General features: G+C 50.7%; 1 protein-coding gene across 2 annotated transcripts in view; it reads left to right on the top strand.

Moving 5' to 3' along the window:
* ATAD2B (ATPase family AAA domain containing 2B) overlaps positions 1 to 18,105 on the top strand; it is a 346,160-nt gene that overhangs the window by 251,252 nt on the left and 76,803 nt on the right. For both annotated transcript variants that reach the window (XM_075341155.1, XM_075341154.1), the window contains exons 22-23: positions 27 to 186; positions 3,270 to 3,392. In XM_075341155.1, coding sequence (XP_075197270.1) covers positions 27 to 186; positions 3,270 to 3,392 — 283 coding nt within the window. The remainder of the gene's footprint in view (positions 1 to 26; positions 187 to 3,269; positions 3,393 to 18,105) is intronic.

Genomic DNA, 18,105 nt, shown 5'->3' with positions numbered 1-18,105 from the left:
CCGCTGCTTATTGATTTTTTTTGCAGGTTTCCGATTACCTTGAAGTCATTAGAGAACCCATGGACCTCTCCACCATAATGACCAAAATCGACAAGCACCGCTACATGACCGTGCGGGACTTCCTCACGGACGTGGACCTGATCTGCAGCAACGCCTTGGAGTACAATCCTGATAAAGAACCGGGAGGTAATGACGCACAGGCGGGAAAGTGCTCTCGCAATTACTTTTCTCCCTCTCCAGGCTGTATTGATTTTAAGCCTCTTTCTGCCAGAGGGGAGATGTGTCGAATCGCGGCTCATAATTGCTCCTCTCTGCCAGTCACCAGCAAAATACTGAGATAAGACGGCTGCCATGTTTGCCATTGCATAAAAATAGTTTGTTACAAAAAAGCCTACCATTTTTTCTATTTACTCTTTTTAATACTTTTTTATATATTTTTGTATTATTATTATCGATTCTGTGAGATGCTGAGTGCATGAGATAAAATGCTGCCTTGGGATCCATAAAGATTCAGAACAGCGGCACAATCCCCTCTGCCCTCGGACAGCGCGTATCTAATACATTTCTTGGAGTCCAGAACCTTAGTGGTTTATGATGTGGTGCCCGGTACTTATTAATTCTGCAGTCTTCATCATCACAGAGTCCAAAACACATGCCAGCCATGCTGCAATAAACTTTCCAAAATGCGGATTATAATGTCATGTGAAGCGCTTCATTGCAGCCTCCATACATCAGCACCACTGCTGCGAATAGCACCATATGTTTTTGTGTCCTTTGCTTCTAGGACTTTGTAAAGTCGGACAAGCACCTTTTAGATGACGTTCTGCCGGATGATGCTTTGGTCAATCTCAGCTGTCTCTTCCTTACACACTAGCACTTTTTTGGCTGACATCTATCTCAGCTGTCTGTTTCATACACAGGAGCACTAGTTGAGCAGACATCTACCTCAGCTGTCCCTTCATTACAAGTCATTGGTTGTTCGGCCAACATCTATCTTAGCTATCTCTTTCATACACAAGCACTCTTTCAGCCAATATCTGTCTCTGCCCTCTGTTCATTACACAGGAGCACTTTTTTGGCCGACCTCTCTCGGCTGTCTCTTCCATACACAAGCGCTCGTGCAGCAGACCTCTACCTGTGCTGTCTCTTCATTACACAGCTCTACTTGTTCAGGCGACATATATCTCGACTTTCTCTCCCGTACACAGGAGTGCTCGTTCGACCATCATCTATCTCAACCTCCCTTTCCATACACAGGAGTGCTCGTCTAGCCATCATTTCTCGGCGTCCTCGTCCATAAACGAGCGCTTGTCCAGACATCATCTGTCTCGGCCTCCTTTTCCATACACTGGAACGCTCGTCCAGCCATCATCTGTCTGCCTCCTCTTCTCTGCCTCCTCTTCCATGCACAGGAGCACTCGTCCAGCTATCTTCTGTCTCTGCCTCCTCTTCCATACACGAGCGCTCGTCCAGCCATCCTCTGTCTCGGGCTCCTCTTCCATACATAAAAGCGCTCGTCCAGCCATCATCTGTCTCTGCCTCCTCTTCCATACACAGGAGCGCTCGTCCAGCCATCATCTACAGTACAGACCAAAAGTTTGGACACCCCTCATTCAAAGAGTTTTCTTTATTTTCATGACTCTAAAAATTGTAGATTCACATTGAAGGCATTAAAATATGTGGAATGAAATACTTAAAGTGTGAAACAACTGAAAATATGCCTTATATTCTAGGTTCTTCAAAGTAGCCACCTTTTTATTTTCATTACTGCTTTGCACACTCTTGGCATTCTCTTGATGAGCTTCAAGAGGTAGTCACCAGAAATGGTTTTCCAACAGTCTTGAAGGAGTTCCCAGAGATGATTAGCACTTGTTGACCCTTTTGCCTTCACTCTGCGGTCCAGCTCACCCCAAACTATCTCGATTGGGTTCAGGTCTGGTGACTGTGGAGACCAGGTCATCTGGCGTAGCACCCAATCTCTCTCCTTCTTAGTCAATCACTCTCCTTCTTAGTCAAATAGCCCTTACACAGCCTGGAGGTGTGTTTGGGCTCATTGTCCTGTTGAAAAATAAATGATGGTCCAACTAAACGCAAACCGGATGGAATAGCACGCCGCTGCAATATGCTGTGGTAGCCATGCTGGTTCTGTATGCCTTCAATTTTGAATAAATCCCCAACTGTGTCACTAGCAAAGCCTCCCCACACCATCACTCCTCCTCCTCCATGCTTCACGGTGGGAACCAGGCATGTAGAGTCCATCTGTTCACCTTTTCTACAAAGACACAGTGGTAGGATCCAAAGATCTCAAATTTGGACTCATGAGACCAAAACACAGATTTCCACTGGTCTAATGTCCATTCCTTGTGTTTTTTAGCCCAAACAAGTCTCTTCTGCTTGTTGCCTGTCCTTAGCAGTGGTTTCCTAGCAGCTATTTTACTGTGAAGGCCTGCTCCACAAAGTCTCCTCTTAACAGTTGTTCTAGAGATGAGAAAGTGTGTCCAAACTTTTGGTCTGTACTATATATCGGCCTCCTCTGCCATACACAAGCGCTCATCCAGCCATCTTCTGTTTCGGCCTCCTCTTCCATACACAAAAGCGCTTGTCCCGCCATCATATGTCTCGGCCTCCTCTTCCATACACTGGAGCGCTTGTCCAGCCATCATCTATCTCTGCCTCCTCTTCCATACACAAAAGCGCTCGTCCAGCCATCATCTATCTCTGCCGCCTCTTCCTTACACAGGAGTGCTCGTCCAGCCATCATCTGTCTCGGCCTCCTCTTCTATACACTGGAGTGCTCGTCCAGCCATCATCTGTCTCGGCCTCCTCTTCCATACACAGGATTGCTCGTCCAGCCATCATCTGTCTCGGCCTCCTCTTCCATACACTGGAGTGCTTGTCCAGCCAACGTCTATCTCTGCCATCGTTTCCATGCATCAGCGCTTGTTTGGCCAACATGTATCTCTGCGATCTTTTGCATACATAGTAGTGCTCATTTAGCTGACCGCTCCTGTGCTTTGTCAGTAAGTAGCTGACAGACATCTCAATCAGCAGTCTAAAATCAGACATGCGTGATAGACATGTTCCCCAATCAGTCACCTAGCGCCCCATACACATTAGACTGTAGGCCAAACTCTGACCAACGCTGGGACCTTGAAAAAAAATGAATTAATGTACAAAAAGCTGACATGGCGCCTGGAGTTTTTTGGTTATTTTTATATTGTGTCTTGGTCTCATAGAGAAATTACCCTCTGCCGTTGTCTCCTGTACAGATAAAATTATCAGACACCGCGCCTGCACGCTGAAAGATACGGCGCACGCCATCATCGCCGCCGAACTGGATCACGAGTTCAACAAGCTATGCGAGGAGATTAAAGAGGCGCGAACCAAGCGAGGTACGTCACATCCCGCTCTACCAATTACCCTCTACAGCCGCTGGTTTTACACTGTCACAAAGGACAGTGATCCATGAATTACCCTCTGAAACATACTGAGATTTACATCTGGGTCGTGCAACAGAGCACAAGCATGGAGGTGATCTGCAACTGCAGAATTATATAGTCCTTCCAATGTCATGTACCTGTTCTGAACTACAACTCCCATCATGCTTTTTTTTTTTTATTTTATCCTCTTCACGACCCAAGACGTTTTGGGTATGTCATGGATCGTGTCAGGTTAATCCCCACCGGCTGCTGCGGGCAGCCGGCAGCGATCCCCACACATGTCAGTTGATTTGAACAGCTGACATGTGCGGCTATCAGGCACGAGTGGATTTGCTACCCACTCGTGTCTGTTAACCCCTTACAGCGTGCTGTGAAAATGTCACAGCGTGGTGTACATGCCAGCCGTGGTAAAACATACACTTATCCGGCGCCTGATCCCGTGACTTCCGATGGTTGCCATGATAGCACAGGGTCATGTGTTGATGCCTGTAGCCATCATGAGTCAGTTCCTCTTACAGCAAGCAGAGGGCTGTGTGTAAGAAAAGAGCAACTTTTCTGCAAATCCGAGCAATGCTTCTTTGATCTACAGAAATGCACAAGCGTGATTCAGACTGCTGATTCTTAGTCCCCTTTATAGTAAAATAAATTTTTTTTTAAAAAAATTAAAAAAACTAAGTTCAAATCTGCCCCCATTCACCCCATTGAAAATTTAAAGGATTAAAAAAATATACACACATTTGGTATAGTTGCATTCAGAAATGCCTGGTCTATCAAAAAAATATAAAATCAGTTAATCTGATCAGTAAACGGAGTAGCGGCAAAAACTATCCAAACGCCAAATTTGATTTTTTTGTCGTCGCATATTTTGCGCAAGATGCGATATGTGATCAAAACGTAGCATCTGCACAAAAATGCTACCATTAAAAACATCAGCTCGAGACGCAAAAAATAAGCAGTCACTGAGCCATAGATCACGGAAAATGAGAACTCTACGGACCGTGAAAAATAGTGCAAAAAGTGCGCCTTTTTTTGGACAAATTTATGATTTTTTTTTTAACCTTTTCGGTAAAAGTAAACGTATACATGTTTAGTGTCTACGAACTCGCACCGACCTGAGGCATCACACCCAATCATCAGTTTTACCATACAGTGAACATAGTGCATAACATATCCCAAAAACAATTGGGCAGTCGCACTTTTTTTTGTAATTTTTTTTTTGCCATTTTCCAGTACACTATATGGTAAAACTAAATGTTTCATTGAAAAGTACAACTTGTCCCGCAAAAAATAAGCCCTCATATGTCGAGATTGATGGAAAAATAAAAAAGTTAAGGCTTTTAGAAGAAGGGGAGGGAAAAAAACGGAGAAAATCGCACGGGGGTGAAGGGGTTAAACTAGCACATGCAGATGAGATTTTGGAAAACTTGATTGCTGACCTGAGTAAATTCTTATACCCCATTAAGTAAACATTTAAAAGCATATATTTTGAAAACTCTGTGGAGAACTGACAGATCCTCTATATACACTGTGTGCAGAATTATTAGGCAAATGAGTATTTTTGTTCCCATGACACTTTTTATACATGTTGTCCTACTCCAAGCTGTATAGGCTTGAGAGCCAATTACCAATTTAGTAAATCAGGTGATGTGCATCTCTGTAATGAGGAGGGGTGCGGTGTAATGACATCAACACCCTATATAAGGTGTGCTTAATTATTAGGCAACTTCCTTTCCTTTGGCAAAATGGGTCAGAAGAGAGATTTGACGGGCTCTGAAAAGTCCAAAATTGTGAGATGTCTTGCAGACGGATGCAGCAGTCTGAAATTGCCAAACTTTTCAATCATGATCACCGAACAATCCAGCGTTTCATGGCAAATAGCTAATAGGGTCGCAAGAAGCGTGTTGGGCAAAAAAGGTGCAAAATAACTGCCCATGAATTGAGGAAAATCAAGTGTGAAGCTGCCAAAATGCCATTTGCCACCAGTTTGGCCATATTTCAAAGCTGCAACGTTACTGGAGTATCAAAAAGCATAAGGTGTGCCATACTCAGGGACATGGCCAAGGTAAGGAAGGCTGAAAAACGACCACCTTTAAACTAGAAACATAAGATAAAACGTCAAGACTGGGCCAAGAAATATCTTAAGACTGATTTTTCAAAGGTTTTATGGACTGATGGAATGAGAGTGACTCTTGATGGGCCAGATGGATGGGCCAGAGGCTGGATCAGTAAAGGGCAGAGAGCTCCACTCCGACTCAGACGCCAGCTAGGTGGAGGTGAGGTACTGGTATGGGCTGGGATCATCAAAGATGAACTTGTGGGACCTTCTCGGTTTGAGGATGGAGTGAAGCTCAACTCCCAGACCTACTGCCAGTTTCTGGAAGACAACTTCTTCAAGCAGTGGTACAGGAAGGAGTCGGTATCGTTCAAGAAAAACATGATTTCTTTATCGTTCCTATGGGAGACCCAGACCATGGGTGTATAGCTACTGCTTCCGGAGGACACACAAAGTTACTACACTCAAAACGTGTAGCTCCTCCCTCCCAGTATATACACCCCCTGCTAGCCAGTCCTAGCCAGTTTTTTGCTTTGTGTCAGGAGAGATCACACACACACATGCATCCTTTTTTGATTTTCATTTTTTCTACAGATTTGGAAGAAAAGCGGGTCCACTGGACCCCCGGCATGTCCCTTCACACCCCCCTGGCGGCGGTGCTGTTAAGGTTGATTCAGGGCAAGAGCCCTTCATGCCGCGCTCCTTCACCATCCCATGCTGGGGCTCTGGCTTGAAGTGGGAGCCAACACGGTTCTCACTGCTTTGCAGGAGACCGGCTTCCATCCGCAGCCCTTTGACAGGACCCTGCTGGACGGAGCACTGGACCCCCACCCCACCAGGGACTGGACCCTGCGTCTCAAAGCTAAGTATAGAGACGTTATTCAGAGGGTCCTTCTGCAATGTGGGGCACTTTATTAGGGGGACAGTGTTTGACTTTGATAATGCTGCTTGTACTGTGTTTCCGGCCGGTTCCACTGTTTTTTTCTGTGTACCGCGCCGATGATGCCTGATTTTCGGCCGCATGTTTAACTCTAGGTCCCGGCTTCAGCCACGGCCTAGTTTCGTCTCGTTCCCCTGCATGTCAGTCATGCAGGGGGACGCTGCAGCGCCGCCCGCCGGCCGCTCTGCACAGGGGAGGACACTCCTTGTTGAGGAGATGATTCCCTCCCCTGTACTTTTCTTAGCCCTCCGTTTCCCGCTCCTGGGTTAACCCCCGCCCTCCCCCCTCACTCTAGCGCCATTTTCTCAGCGTTCTTAGTACGCTGATCGGCGCTGGCTGCTCTGCAGTGCAGAGGGAGTGAATATATGGCTGGGGGTCCAGGCTTGGAACCTGGGGGGGCACTCACAGCGGCCTGACAAGTCACAACCTCTGGTTGTGCACTTTTATATACTATCAGGGCATCGTGAAGGAGTTAATTCTTTATTATAGATCCTCCTCCTCAGCAGCATGTCTCACTAGGAGCAAAGCTCCAAGGCTGTACACTACATGTTTTGCATGTAAGCTCATATTGCCTGAACCGGCACAGACCCATACTGTCATGGTTCTTAGGTGGTGGTGCCTCAGCCTGGAGTCTCCCCAGGCTGAACCCCTGTCTTGTGTTTTCTAGACATTCTAGACAGAGCCCCCCACCTCTGCAGCAGGTCTCACAGAGCGAGGCTGCAGGCTGTTTTTTAATATCCACTGCTGGTAGTCTCGTACGGCTGTACCGAGCTCATAACCGCTGTGGCCCCTCAGCTTGGAGCCTCATGCATGGTCCCTCCAGCTGCTCCGGGTTCGGTGGCTGACCCCTGGGGGAATCTCTTTTTTCCAGGGGTCGGCTGTCCCGGCATCCCCTGAGCATGCAACCCCCTTCTCAGGGCGTTTTTTGCTTGCTCAGCAAAGCTCACAGACCCCGTCCTCCTGACAGGGAGACGCAGGGTCCCCTGTCCTCCCCGTCCCGCAGCTCCGATACGAGCTGACCCACTGGACGAGGAGGATGTCTCTATCAGGGGCTCGGACGCTGCTTTACGTACTTTGATCCGTCCGTAGATGACGGGGATGCGAATGATTAGAGTCCATTATATTGGACCTCCAGCCGCCTGTATCAGGGGAGTATTCCCCGCTGGCAAAAAGGCATCAGTATACCTTTAACAAGACGAGGAGTGTGTTCTTTAACCACTCCAGTTTTCAACCCGCTGCGTCCAAGCCCGCAGCCTGTCCTGCAGATCCCACAGCGGGGTTCTGCTGCCTGTCTCCCCCTCCCATCAGAGGTGGTCAAGGAGTGTACTCATTCGCCAAGCGTGGCCACTCTGGTGTCCGGACTTTCAGCCCGGATAGTTGTATCAGTGGCTGACGGCACCTCTATAAGGATCCCACGGTACATTAACTTTGTACTGGACCTCAATCCGCCGGAGTTACCTTATCTAGGTGAACACAACGTGTGTTCCTTAACCACGCCAGTTTTCAGGCCCCTGTAACCAGCCCAGGGTCCGCTCTGACAGTCGCTTCCCATGAAGCGTGATTCTGAGGACTGGGTTTCCCCCGTCCACCAATGATGGTCAAGAGGTGGGCTCATTCACCTCAGGTGGCTCAGCCCGGACCGTTATGTCAGTGGCTGATGGCTCCTCAGAGGAGATGCATTCCCTCACAGGGACTCTATGCCCAAGACGGTTGCCTGAACTTCCAGACTTCAGTCTTTCCATCCTCTGCCAAGTCTGCCATGCTGGACACCGCACAGCGGTGGTTTTGGCTACTTTCCTCGCTATCCGCAGGTGTGGCTTCGGCAATGGAAGGCAGATGCCTCTATAGAGGTTCCTTGCTGGGCTCCCCTTTGGTGGGACCAGTCTCTTCGGAACCAACTAGGTGAAATTTAGGAAGCTCTCGGCGACGAGAGTTCTTCCTTGCCACAAACCTAAACCAGGGCAGCAATCAGTTGAGGTTTCGGTGGTTTCCGTTCCTCCTTCTGATCGTCCTCTAGCTCGACCTTAGTTCATAGAACCAAATGGCTTGAAGCTGCGTCTTCAGAAGACCACAGGAGATGCTACCTCGGAGTCAGCTTCCTCCGAGCTATCTGGTCACGCCAACCACCTCCTTGGTCGGTGGCAGGCTCTCTCCACTTGGCGACGTATGGTTCTACCACGTCTCCGTTCAGTGGGGGCGAGTTTATATCTCCCATGGCTACAGGATGGAATTCTGTCCACCCGCCAAACAGATTTTTTCTGTCAACTCCTCCCGGCTCCAAGGCCGCCGCCTTCTCACAGGCCGTGGCATTTCTTGCAGGCCAACGGAGTAATTGTTCCGGTTCCCGACTGGGAACGGTTCTGAGATTTTTGCTTAAATCTATTTCTAGTCCCCGAAGAGGGCGGTGCCTTCCGACCTGGATCTTTAGCTTTTCAAGCATGGTCAGGTGTGGCGTTTTCACATGGAGTCTCGGTCTTGTTCCGTGTGTTTTTCACCGGATCAATCAAGAACCCAAGGAGATTCCCTAGCAGCCATCGGCATCAGGGATGCCTTTCGGCAAGGATCAATCGCAGTTTCACACCAGCGTTGACTACGTTTTGCCATCGGAGTGGTCCAATTCGTGGCTCTTCCCTTTGGGTTAGCCACGGCCCCTCGAGTATTCTCCTTGGGGCTACTGTGATTAGGGTCCTGCACCCCTAGGGGTTGGCAGTGATCGTTTGCCCTGGACGGTTTTCTTCTCGGGGTTTCATCCAGCGCAGACTCTTAGTAGAGTACTTCGCTTACTCTCGCCACTCTAATCTATTCGGGTGGCTTGTCATTCTGTCCAGGTCCACTCTGACTTCGCACCAGAGGTTTTCAGGGACGCAATTCGAGACTCTGTCGGCACTTGTGAAGCTGCTCTTAGTCGATCAGTAGTCCCTCCGGGTCGACGTCGTTCAATCAGACACCAAATAAGGTGCTGGTCAGACGGTGGCGTCATTGGAAGCGATTCCTTGCCCAGTTTCTCCTGCGTCCTCTGAGACTGGAGGGTTTCCGCTGTAACGCGACCTCCCTCCTTCTCGGAGTGGTGGCTTCGCCACTGACCAGGGGCTCGTTGCAGTGGTGGTTTCGGCCACTCTGTCTCAGGGATGCTCCTTCCTAGCCCCGTCCCGGGTGATCCTCACCAGGGTGCTGGTCTTTCCGCCTTGGGAGCAGTATATCTCCACCGTGGAGCGCAGGGCGCTTGGACTCTGTCCGATTCAGCCCTCTGGTTCAATGTGCTGGAAATCAGAGCTGTATTTCTAGCTCTCTAAGCCTTCACCATCTGTTGGCGGCTAGGCACATCGAGTCCAGTCGGACAACGTGACAGCGTTTTCCTACATCAACTTCCAGGGCGGGACATTCAGCCGTCTGGCAATCTTGGCGGCTCATCATTCTTCAGTGGACAAGGGACTCCTAGTCCACCATATCCGCAGCCCACATCCCAGATGTGAAAACTGCGAGGCAGACTATTTCAGCTGTCCAACCGTGGTCCACAATCCTCAGGTTTTGCGGTAGGCACACTGGTTCATGTTTGATCCCAGCTTCGTCTCTACCTCTTGCCCAGAGTCCTGCGCAAGATCAGTTAAGGGGGCCGTCGGGTCATTCTCATTCTCCAGACTGACCCAGGCAGGCTTGGTACTCTGACCTGCTCCTTCTGTCCGTTGGATTGCCATGGCATCTTCCGGACCGTTCAGACCTTTTCTCAAAAGGTCCGTTTTTTCCGTCAGAATTCTGGATTCTCAGATTGACGGCGTAGATCTTGAGTCCTGGATCTTGGCGACTTCTGGTATCCTTCCTGAAGTCATCTCCGCTATGACTCGAGCTTCAAAGTGTCCTTGACCTTTTTAGCCTTGCCGACCCTCCTGTCTCTTTCACAGTCCGGTTTACAGCTAGGACTATCCCTCATGAGGGACAGGTCTCGGCTCTGTCAGTATGTGCCAGCGGCGTATCGTCCGGCTGGCTCCGGTGCGCTCCTTTCAGGGCGCATCTCACATTATTCCGCCTTTCCTGCGGCCTATGGAGCCCTGGGACCTTAATCCGGTCCTCCCGGTTCCCGGAAACCCCCCTTTGCGCCTCCTAGGGAGGTTTCTTTGTTTCATCTTTCACAGAAAGTAGTCTTTCTAGTGGCTATAATTTCCCGCCAGAGAGTTCTAGCTGTACTCTCTCGGAGTCACCCCCTTCTTGGCCTTTTGCATCAAGTCAGGGTGGTCTCCGTCCGACTCCGGACTTTTTTCCCTGAGGTGGTTCCTGCTTCCACCTTATCCGGGGCAATTTTCCTGCCTTCCTTTTGTCCGGCTCCTGTTCATCGTTTGAGAATGCGTTGCATATCCTGGATCTGGTGCGGGCGCTCCGGATCTATGTGTCTTGCACCGCCGTTATTAGGCAGTGCACCTCTCTCTGGTGCTGACCGCTAGTCAGCGTAGCGGTCTCTCGGCATCTAAGCCGACCCTGGGTCGTTGGCTTAGGTCGGCCATTTCCGAGGCCCAACAAGTGTACTCAAGTGCCTTCCCCGCCGGGGATCAGAGCACATTTGATCAGACCTGTCGGTGCCTTTTGGGCTTTCAGGCTCCAGGCTACGGCTCAGTAGGTCTGTCAGACTGCAGCTCGAATTAGTCTGCATACTTTTTTCGAAGCTCTATCCAAGGCATGCTTATGCTTTGGCAGACGCGGGCTTAGGCAGACGCATCTTTCAGCTGTCTGTCGCCCATTTGTGAAGTTAGGTTTTGCCTGCTTCTCAGTTGTCTGGTTTTTCCCACCCATGGACTGCTTTGGAACGTCCCATGGTCTGGGTCTCCCATAGGAACGATAAAGAAAAAGAGAATTTTGTTTACTTACCGTAAATTCTTTTTCTTATAGTTCCGTCATGGGAGACCCAGCACCCTCCCTATTGCCTGTTGGCAGGTTTCTTGTTCCGGTGTCTTCACCGGCTGTTATTGTTGTAGACAGAGGTTCCGGTTCTTCCGGTTTTTACTCTGTCTCTTCTTGTGGGTGGATGTCCTCCTTCAGCTTTTGCACTAAACTGGCTAGGACTGGCTAGCAGGGGGTGTATATACTGGGAGGGAGGAGCTACACGTTTTGAGTGTAGTAACTTTGTGTGTCCTCCGGAGGCAGTAGCTATACACCCATGGTCTGGGTCTCCCATGACGGAACTATAAGAAAAAGAATTTACGGTAAGTAAACAAAATTCTCTTTCTTCAGCGCTCTATTGGGAGACCCAGACGATTGGGGTATAGCTACTGCCTCCGGAGGCCACACAAAGCAACTACACCAAAAAGTGTAAGGCCCCTCCCCTTCTGGCTATACCCCCCCGTGGTATCACGGGTTCTCCAGTTTTCAAGCTTTGTGCGAAGGAGGTCAGACATCCATGCATAGCTCCACAGATTTTAGTCAGCAGCAGCTGCTGACTATGTCGGATGGAAGAAAAGAGGGCCCATATAGGGCCCCCAGCATGCTCCCTTCTCACCCGTGGATGGTGTTGTAAGGTTGAGGTACCTATTGCTGGTACAGAGGCTGGAGCCCCACATGCTGTTTTCCTTCCACATCCCCTGATAGGGCTCTGTGGAAGTGGGATCCTGCCGGCCTCAAAGCTCTGACGCCGGGCTCCATCCACAGACCCATAGCACCTGATGGATACGGAGCAGGAGTACAATCAGGGACATGGCCCTGCATCATACAGGTACTCTGTGTCCCCGGCAGGCACAGACACACTCCGGGCTGGCTGGGCGTTGTAGTGCGCCGGGGACCGTAACGCTTGAGTTGGTGTTCCTGCAGTTTACTGGGGGACTTTTGTGTTGTGTGAACGCAGCGCCGACCCCCACTGGACCGGCGGCGCTGCTGTGACTTGTAGTGCGCCGGGGACACGCCGACCGCGCTTTTACGGCGGCGGCGTTTATAAATTTAGTCCCCGGCCTTTGCGGCCTAGCTCCGCTTCGTTCCCGCCCCCACCCTGTCACAGGGTAGAGGAGGGACGCTGTTTCGCAGCAGCGACGAGGGCTGGAGCCTGATTTACATGCTCCAGCCCTCTCACTAGGCACAGAGGGAAGCAGGCTTCCCGCTCTTAGCCAGGAACGCCCAGGGCCTGCCCCCCCTCCTCTCCCAGGACGCCGGCAGCCATTACATGCAGTCTGGCTGGAGGAAGGACGCAAGGCTCTGGGAGACCTGGACTAGGGGGCTTTTGGCGACCACACACCCGCTCTTAAGCGGGCGGTAAGCGGCTTTTCAGCTGGCCCCTCTAGTGCCTCAGTGTGTATTGGTGTACTGTGTCACCAGATATATATATTTATTTATTTCTTGCACTGTGAGGTCGCTTCCTGGCTGGATACCCCAGATCGCTCTGAGGACGCAGCAACATGTCATCCACAAAACGCAAGGCTGCCAAGGCTAGGGCTGTGTACACTGCGTGTGCTGCATGTGGGGCTGCTCTACCAGCAGGCTCCAAGGACCCCCATTGTGTGCAATGCTCAGATCCGGTGCTGCTTCGCCAGCCGGAGTCCGGAGAGGTAGTGACCCAGGCTGAGACGCTTGTAAGTCCTGCCCCGGTGTCAGGGACGGACTTTGCAGTTTTTGCTGATAGAATGTCTGTGACTATGACAAAAATCCTTGAAACTTTGCAATCCATGCCTGGGGCTCAGTCTATGGACACGGCGAGGTCTCTGTCCTCTAATCCCCCTCAGTTGGAACTAATTCAGACTGCAAGGGGGTCCCCGGCTTCACAGGCTGAGTATTATGACTCAGATGATAGCCCCAGCCACCCTAAGCGAGCTCGCTGGGAAAGACCCTCAACGTCATCACACTGCTCAGGGTCTCAGCGCAATCAGTCTCCCTGTGATGCGTCTGAAGAGAGTGATCAGGAGTCTAATCCTGGAACCCCTCTCAATCTCGATGCCCCGGATGGGGACGCCATGGTAAACGATCTTATCTCAGCCATCAATAGACTGTTAGATATTTCTCCCCCAGCCCCTTCAGCAGAAGAGGCAGCGGCAGAGCAGGAGAAGTTTCGTTTCCTCTATCCCAAGCGTAAATTGAGTGCTTTGTTGGACCACTCTGACTTCAGAGAATCAATCCAGAAGCACGACGCTCATCCAGAAAGGCGTTTCTCTAAACGTTCTAGGGATACACGTTATCCTTTCCCCCCTGACGTGGTCAAGCGCTGGACCCAGTGTCCAAAGGTTGACCCCCCGATTTCCAAACTTGCAGCTAGATCCATAGTTGCAGTGGAGGATGGCGCTTCACTTAAAGATGCCAATGACAGACAGATGGACCTTTGGTTAAAATCTGTCTATGAAGCTATCGGCGCGTCGTTTGCTCCAGCATTCGCAGCCGTATGGGCACTCCAAGCTATTTCAGCTGGTTTAGCAAAAGTGGATGCTATCATACATCCAGCGGTGCCGCAAGTGGCGTCCCTTACCTCGCAGATGTCTGCGTTTGCGTCCTACGCTATCAATGCGGTCCTAGAATCTACCAGCCGCACCTCAATGGCGTCCGCCAATTCGGTAGTTTTGCGCAGAGCCTTGTGGTTAAAGGACTGGAAAGCAGATGCTGGTTCCAAAAAATGTTTAACCAGCTTGCCATTATCTAGAGATAGACTGTTTGGCGAGCCATTAGCTGACATCATTAAACAGTCCAAGGGTAAAGACTCTTCCTTACCCCAGCCCAGACCAAGCAAACCTCAGCAGAAAAAGTGGCAGCAGAAGTTTCAGTCCTTTCGAGGTTCGGGCAAGACACAATTCTCCTCGTCCAAAGGGACTCAGAGAACGCAAAGAATCTCAGATTCCTGGCGGACTCACGCACGCCCCAAGAAAGCAAATGGAGGAACCGCTTCCAAAGCGGCTACCTCATGACTTCCAGCCCCCTCCCTCCGCATCTCCGGTCGGGGGCAGGCTCTCCCGCTTTTACGACATTTGGATGTCTCAGGTCAAAGACCGGTGGGTGACAGACATTTTGTCTCGCGGGTACAGAATCGAGTTCAGTTCTCGTCCTCCAGCTCGGTTCTTCAGAACCTCCCCACATCCAGACCGAGCAGATGCCCTGCTGCAGGCGGTGGGCTCCCTAAGAGCGGAAGGAGTAGTGGTTCCTGTACCGCCTCAGGAACAAGGGCGAGGGTTTTATTCCAATCTCTTTGTGGTTCCAAAAAAGGACGGCTCGTTCCGTCCTGTTCTGGACCTAAAACTGCTCAACAAACATGTGCACGCCAGGCGGTTCCGAATGGAAACTCTCCGCTCTGTCATTGCCTCAATGTCTCAAGGAGACTTCCTTGCCTCAATAGACATCAAAGATGCTTATCTCCACGTGCCAATTGCTACAGAACATCAACGTTTTCTACGTTTTGTGATAGGAAACGACCATCTGCAGTTCGTAGCCCTGCCATTCGGTCTGGCGACAGCCCCACGGGTCTTCACCAAGGTCATGGCGGCGGTGGTAGCAGTCTTGCACTCTCAGGGACACTCGGTGATCCCTTATCTAGACGATCTACTTGTCAAGGCACCCTCTCAAGAGGCATGCCAACTCAGTCTACATGCTACGCTAGAGACTCTACAGACTTTTGGATGGATCATCAACTTTCCAAAGTCAAATCTGTCACCGACACAGTCACTAACGTATCTTGGCATGGAGTTCCATACTCGAGCAGCGAGAGTGAAGCTTCCGCTGAACAAGCAGCGGTCCCTACAGACAGGGGTGCAATCTCTTCTTCAGGGCCAGTCGCACTCCTTACGGCGCCTCATGCACTTCCTCGGGAAGATGGTGGCAGCCATGGAAGCAGTTCCCTTTGCGCAGTTTCATCTGCGCCCACTTCAATGCGACATCCTCCGCCAATGGGACGGGAAGTCAACGTCCCTCGACAGGAAAGTCTCTCTTTCCCAGACGGCCAAGGACTCTCTACAATGGTGGCTCCTTCCCACCTCCTTGTCTCAGGGAAGATCCTTCCTACCCCCATCCTGGGCAGTAGTCACGACAGATGCGAGTCTGTCAGGGTGGGGAGCAGTGTTTCTCCACCACAGGGCTCAGGGGACGTGGACTCCGCAGGAGTCCACCCTGCAGATCAATGTTCTGGAAATCAGGGCAGTGTATCTTGCCCTACTAGCATTCCAACAGTGGCTGGAAGGAAAGCAGATCCGAATCCAGTCGGACAACTCCACAGCGGTGGCATACATCAACCACCAAGGAGGGACGCGCAGTCGGCAAGCCTTCCAAGAAGTCCGGCGCATTCTAATGTGGGTGGAGGACACAGCATCCACCATATCCGCGGTTCACATCCCGGGCGTAGAAAACTGGGAAGCAGACTTCCTCAGTCGCCAGGGCATGGACGCAGGGGAATGGTCCCTTCACCCGGACGTGTTTCAGGAAATCTGTCGCCGCTGGGGAGTGCCGGACGTCGACCTAATGGCGTCCCGGCACAACAACAAGGTCCCGGCATTCATGGCGAGGTCGCGCGATCAAAGAGCTCTGGCGGCAGACGCCTTGGTTCAAGATTGGTCGCAGTTCCAGCTCCCATACGTCTTCCCACCTCTGGCACTCTTGCCCAGAGTGTTACGCAAGATCAGATCCGATTGCAGCCGCGTCATACTCGTCGCCCCAGACTGGCCGAGGAGATCGTGGTATCCGGATCTGTGGCATCTCACGGTCGGCCGACCGTGGTCACTGCCAGACCGACCAGACTTACTGTTCCAAGGGCCGTTTTTCCATCAGAATTCTGCGGCCCTGAACCTGACTGTGTGGCCATTGAGTCCTGGATCCTAGCGTCCGCAGGATTATCTCAAGGAGTCGTAGCCACAATGAGACAAGCTAGGAAGTCAACGTCTGCTAAGATCTACCACAGAACGTGGAAGATTTTCTTATCCTGGTGCTCTGCACAGAGAGTATCCCCTTGGCCATTTGCATTGCCCATTTTTCTTTCCTTCCTGCAATCGGGGTTGGAAAAGGGCTTGTCGCTCAGCTCCCTTAAAGGGCAAGTCTCGGCACTATCTGTGTTTTTTCAGAAGCGTCTAGCACGTCTTCCTAAGGTGCGCACGTTCCTACAGGGGGTCTGTCATATTGTGCCCCCGTACAAGCGGCCGTTAGATTCATGGGATCTTAACAGAGTACTAGTTGCTCTGCAAAAGCCGCCCTTCGAGCCTCTGAAGGACGTTTCCTTTTCTCGCCTGTCACAGAAAGTGGCGTTTCTTGTTGCGATCACATCGCTTCGACGAGTGTCTGAGCTGGCAGCTCTGTCATCCAAAGCTCCCTTCCTGGTGTTCCACCAGGACAAGGTAGTTCTGCGCCCCATTCCGGAGTTTCTCCCTAAGGTCGTATCCTCGTTTCATCTTAATCAGGATATATCTTTGCCTTCTTTTTGTCCTCATCCGGTTCACCGGTATGAGAAGGACTTACGTTTGCTAGATCTGGTGAGAGCACTCAGAATCTACATTTCTCGCACGGCGCCCATCCGCCGTTCCGATGCACTTTTTGTCCTTGTCGCTGGCCAGCGCAAGGGGTCACAGGCTTCTAAAGCCACCCTTGCTCGATGGATCAAAGAACCAATTCTGGAAGCCTACCGTTCAGCTGGGCTTCCGGTTCCTTCAGGGCTGAAAGCCCACTCAACCAGAGCCGTGGGTGCGTCCTGGGCATTACGACACCAGGCTTCGGCTCAACAGGTGTGCCAGGCAGCTACCTGGTCGAGTCTGCACACTTTTACCAAACATTATCAGGTGCATACCTATGCTTCGGCGGATGCCAGCTTAGGTAGAAGAGTCCTGCAGGCGGCAGTGACATCCCCGTAGGGGAGGGCTGTTTTGCAGCTCTAACATGAGGTATTTCTTTACCCACCCAGGGACAGCTTTTGGACATCCCAATCGTCTGGGTCTCCCAATAGAGCGCTGAAGAAGAAGGGAATTTTGTTACTTACCGTAAATTCCTTTTCTTCTAGCTCTTATTGGGAGACCCAGCACCCGCCCTGTTGTCCTTCGGGATTCTATTGTTGTTTGCGGGTACACATGTTGTTCATGTTGAACGGTTTTTTCAGTTCTCCGTCGTTATTCGGAGTTAATTTGTTTAAACCAGTTATTGGCTTCCTCCTTCTTGCTTTGGCACTAAAACTGGAGAACCCGTGATACCACGGGGGGGTATAGCCAGAAGGGGAGGGGCCTTACACTTTTTGGTGTAGTTGCTTTGTGTGGCCACCGGAGGCAGTAGCTATACCCCAATCGTCTGGGTCTCCCAATAAGAGCTAGAAGAAAAGGAATTTACGGTAAGTAACAAAATTCCCTTCTTTTTCATGCAGCACAATGCTCCATCACATGCATCCAACTACTCCACAGCGTGGCTGGCCAGTAAAGGTCTAAAAGATGAAAAAATGATGACATGGCCCCCTTGTTCACCTGATCTGAACCCCATAGAGAACCTGTTGTCCCTCATAAAATGTGAGATCTACAGGGAGGGAAAACAGTCCACCTCTCGGAGAATTGTCTGGGAGGCTGTGGTGGCTGCAGCACGCAATGTTGATCGTAAACAGATCAAGCAACTGACAGAATCTATGGATGGTAGGCTGTTGAGTGTCATCAGAAAGAAAGGTGGCTATATTGGTCACTCATTATTTTGGGTTTTTATTTTGCATGTCAGAAATGCTTATTTCTAAATTTTGTGCAGTTATATTGGTTTACCTGGTGAAAATTAAC

This window comes from Anomaloglossus baeobatrachus, chromosome 3 (genome assembly GCF_048569485.1).
Source record: "Anomaloglossus baeobatrachus isolate aAnoBae1 chromosome 3, aAnoBae1.hap1, whole genome shotgun sequence".
Taxonomy (NCBI): domain Eukaryota; kingdom Metazoa; phylum Chordata; class Amphibia; order Anura; family Aromobatidae; genus Anomaloglossus; species Anomaloglossus baeobatrachus.
This window is presented reverse-complemented; position numbering and strand designations above follow the sequence as displayed.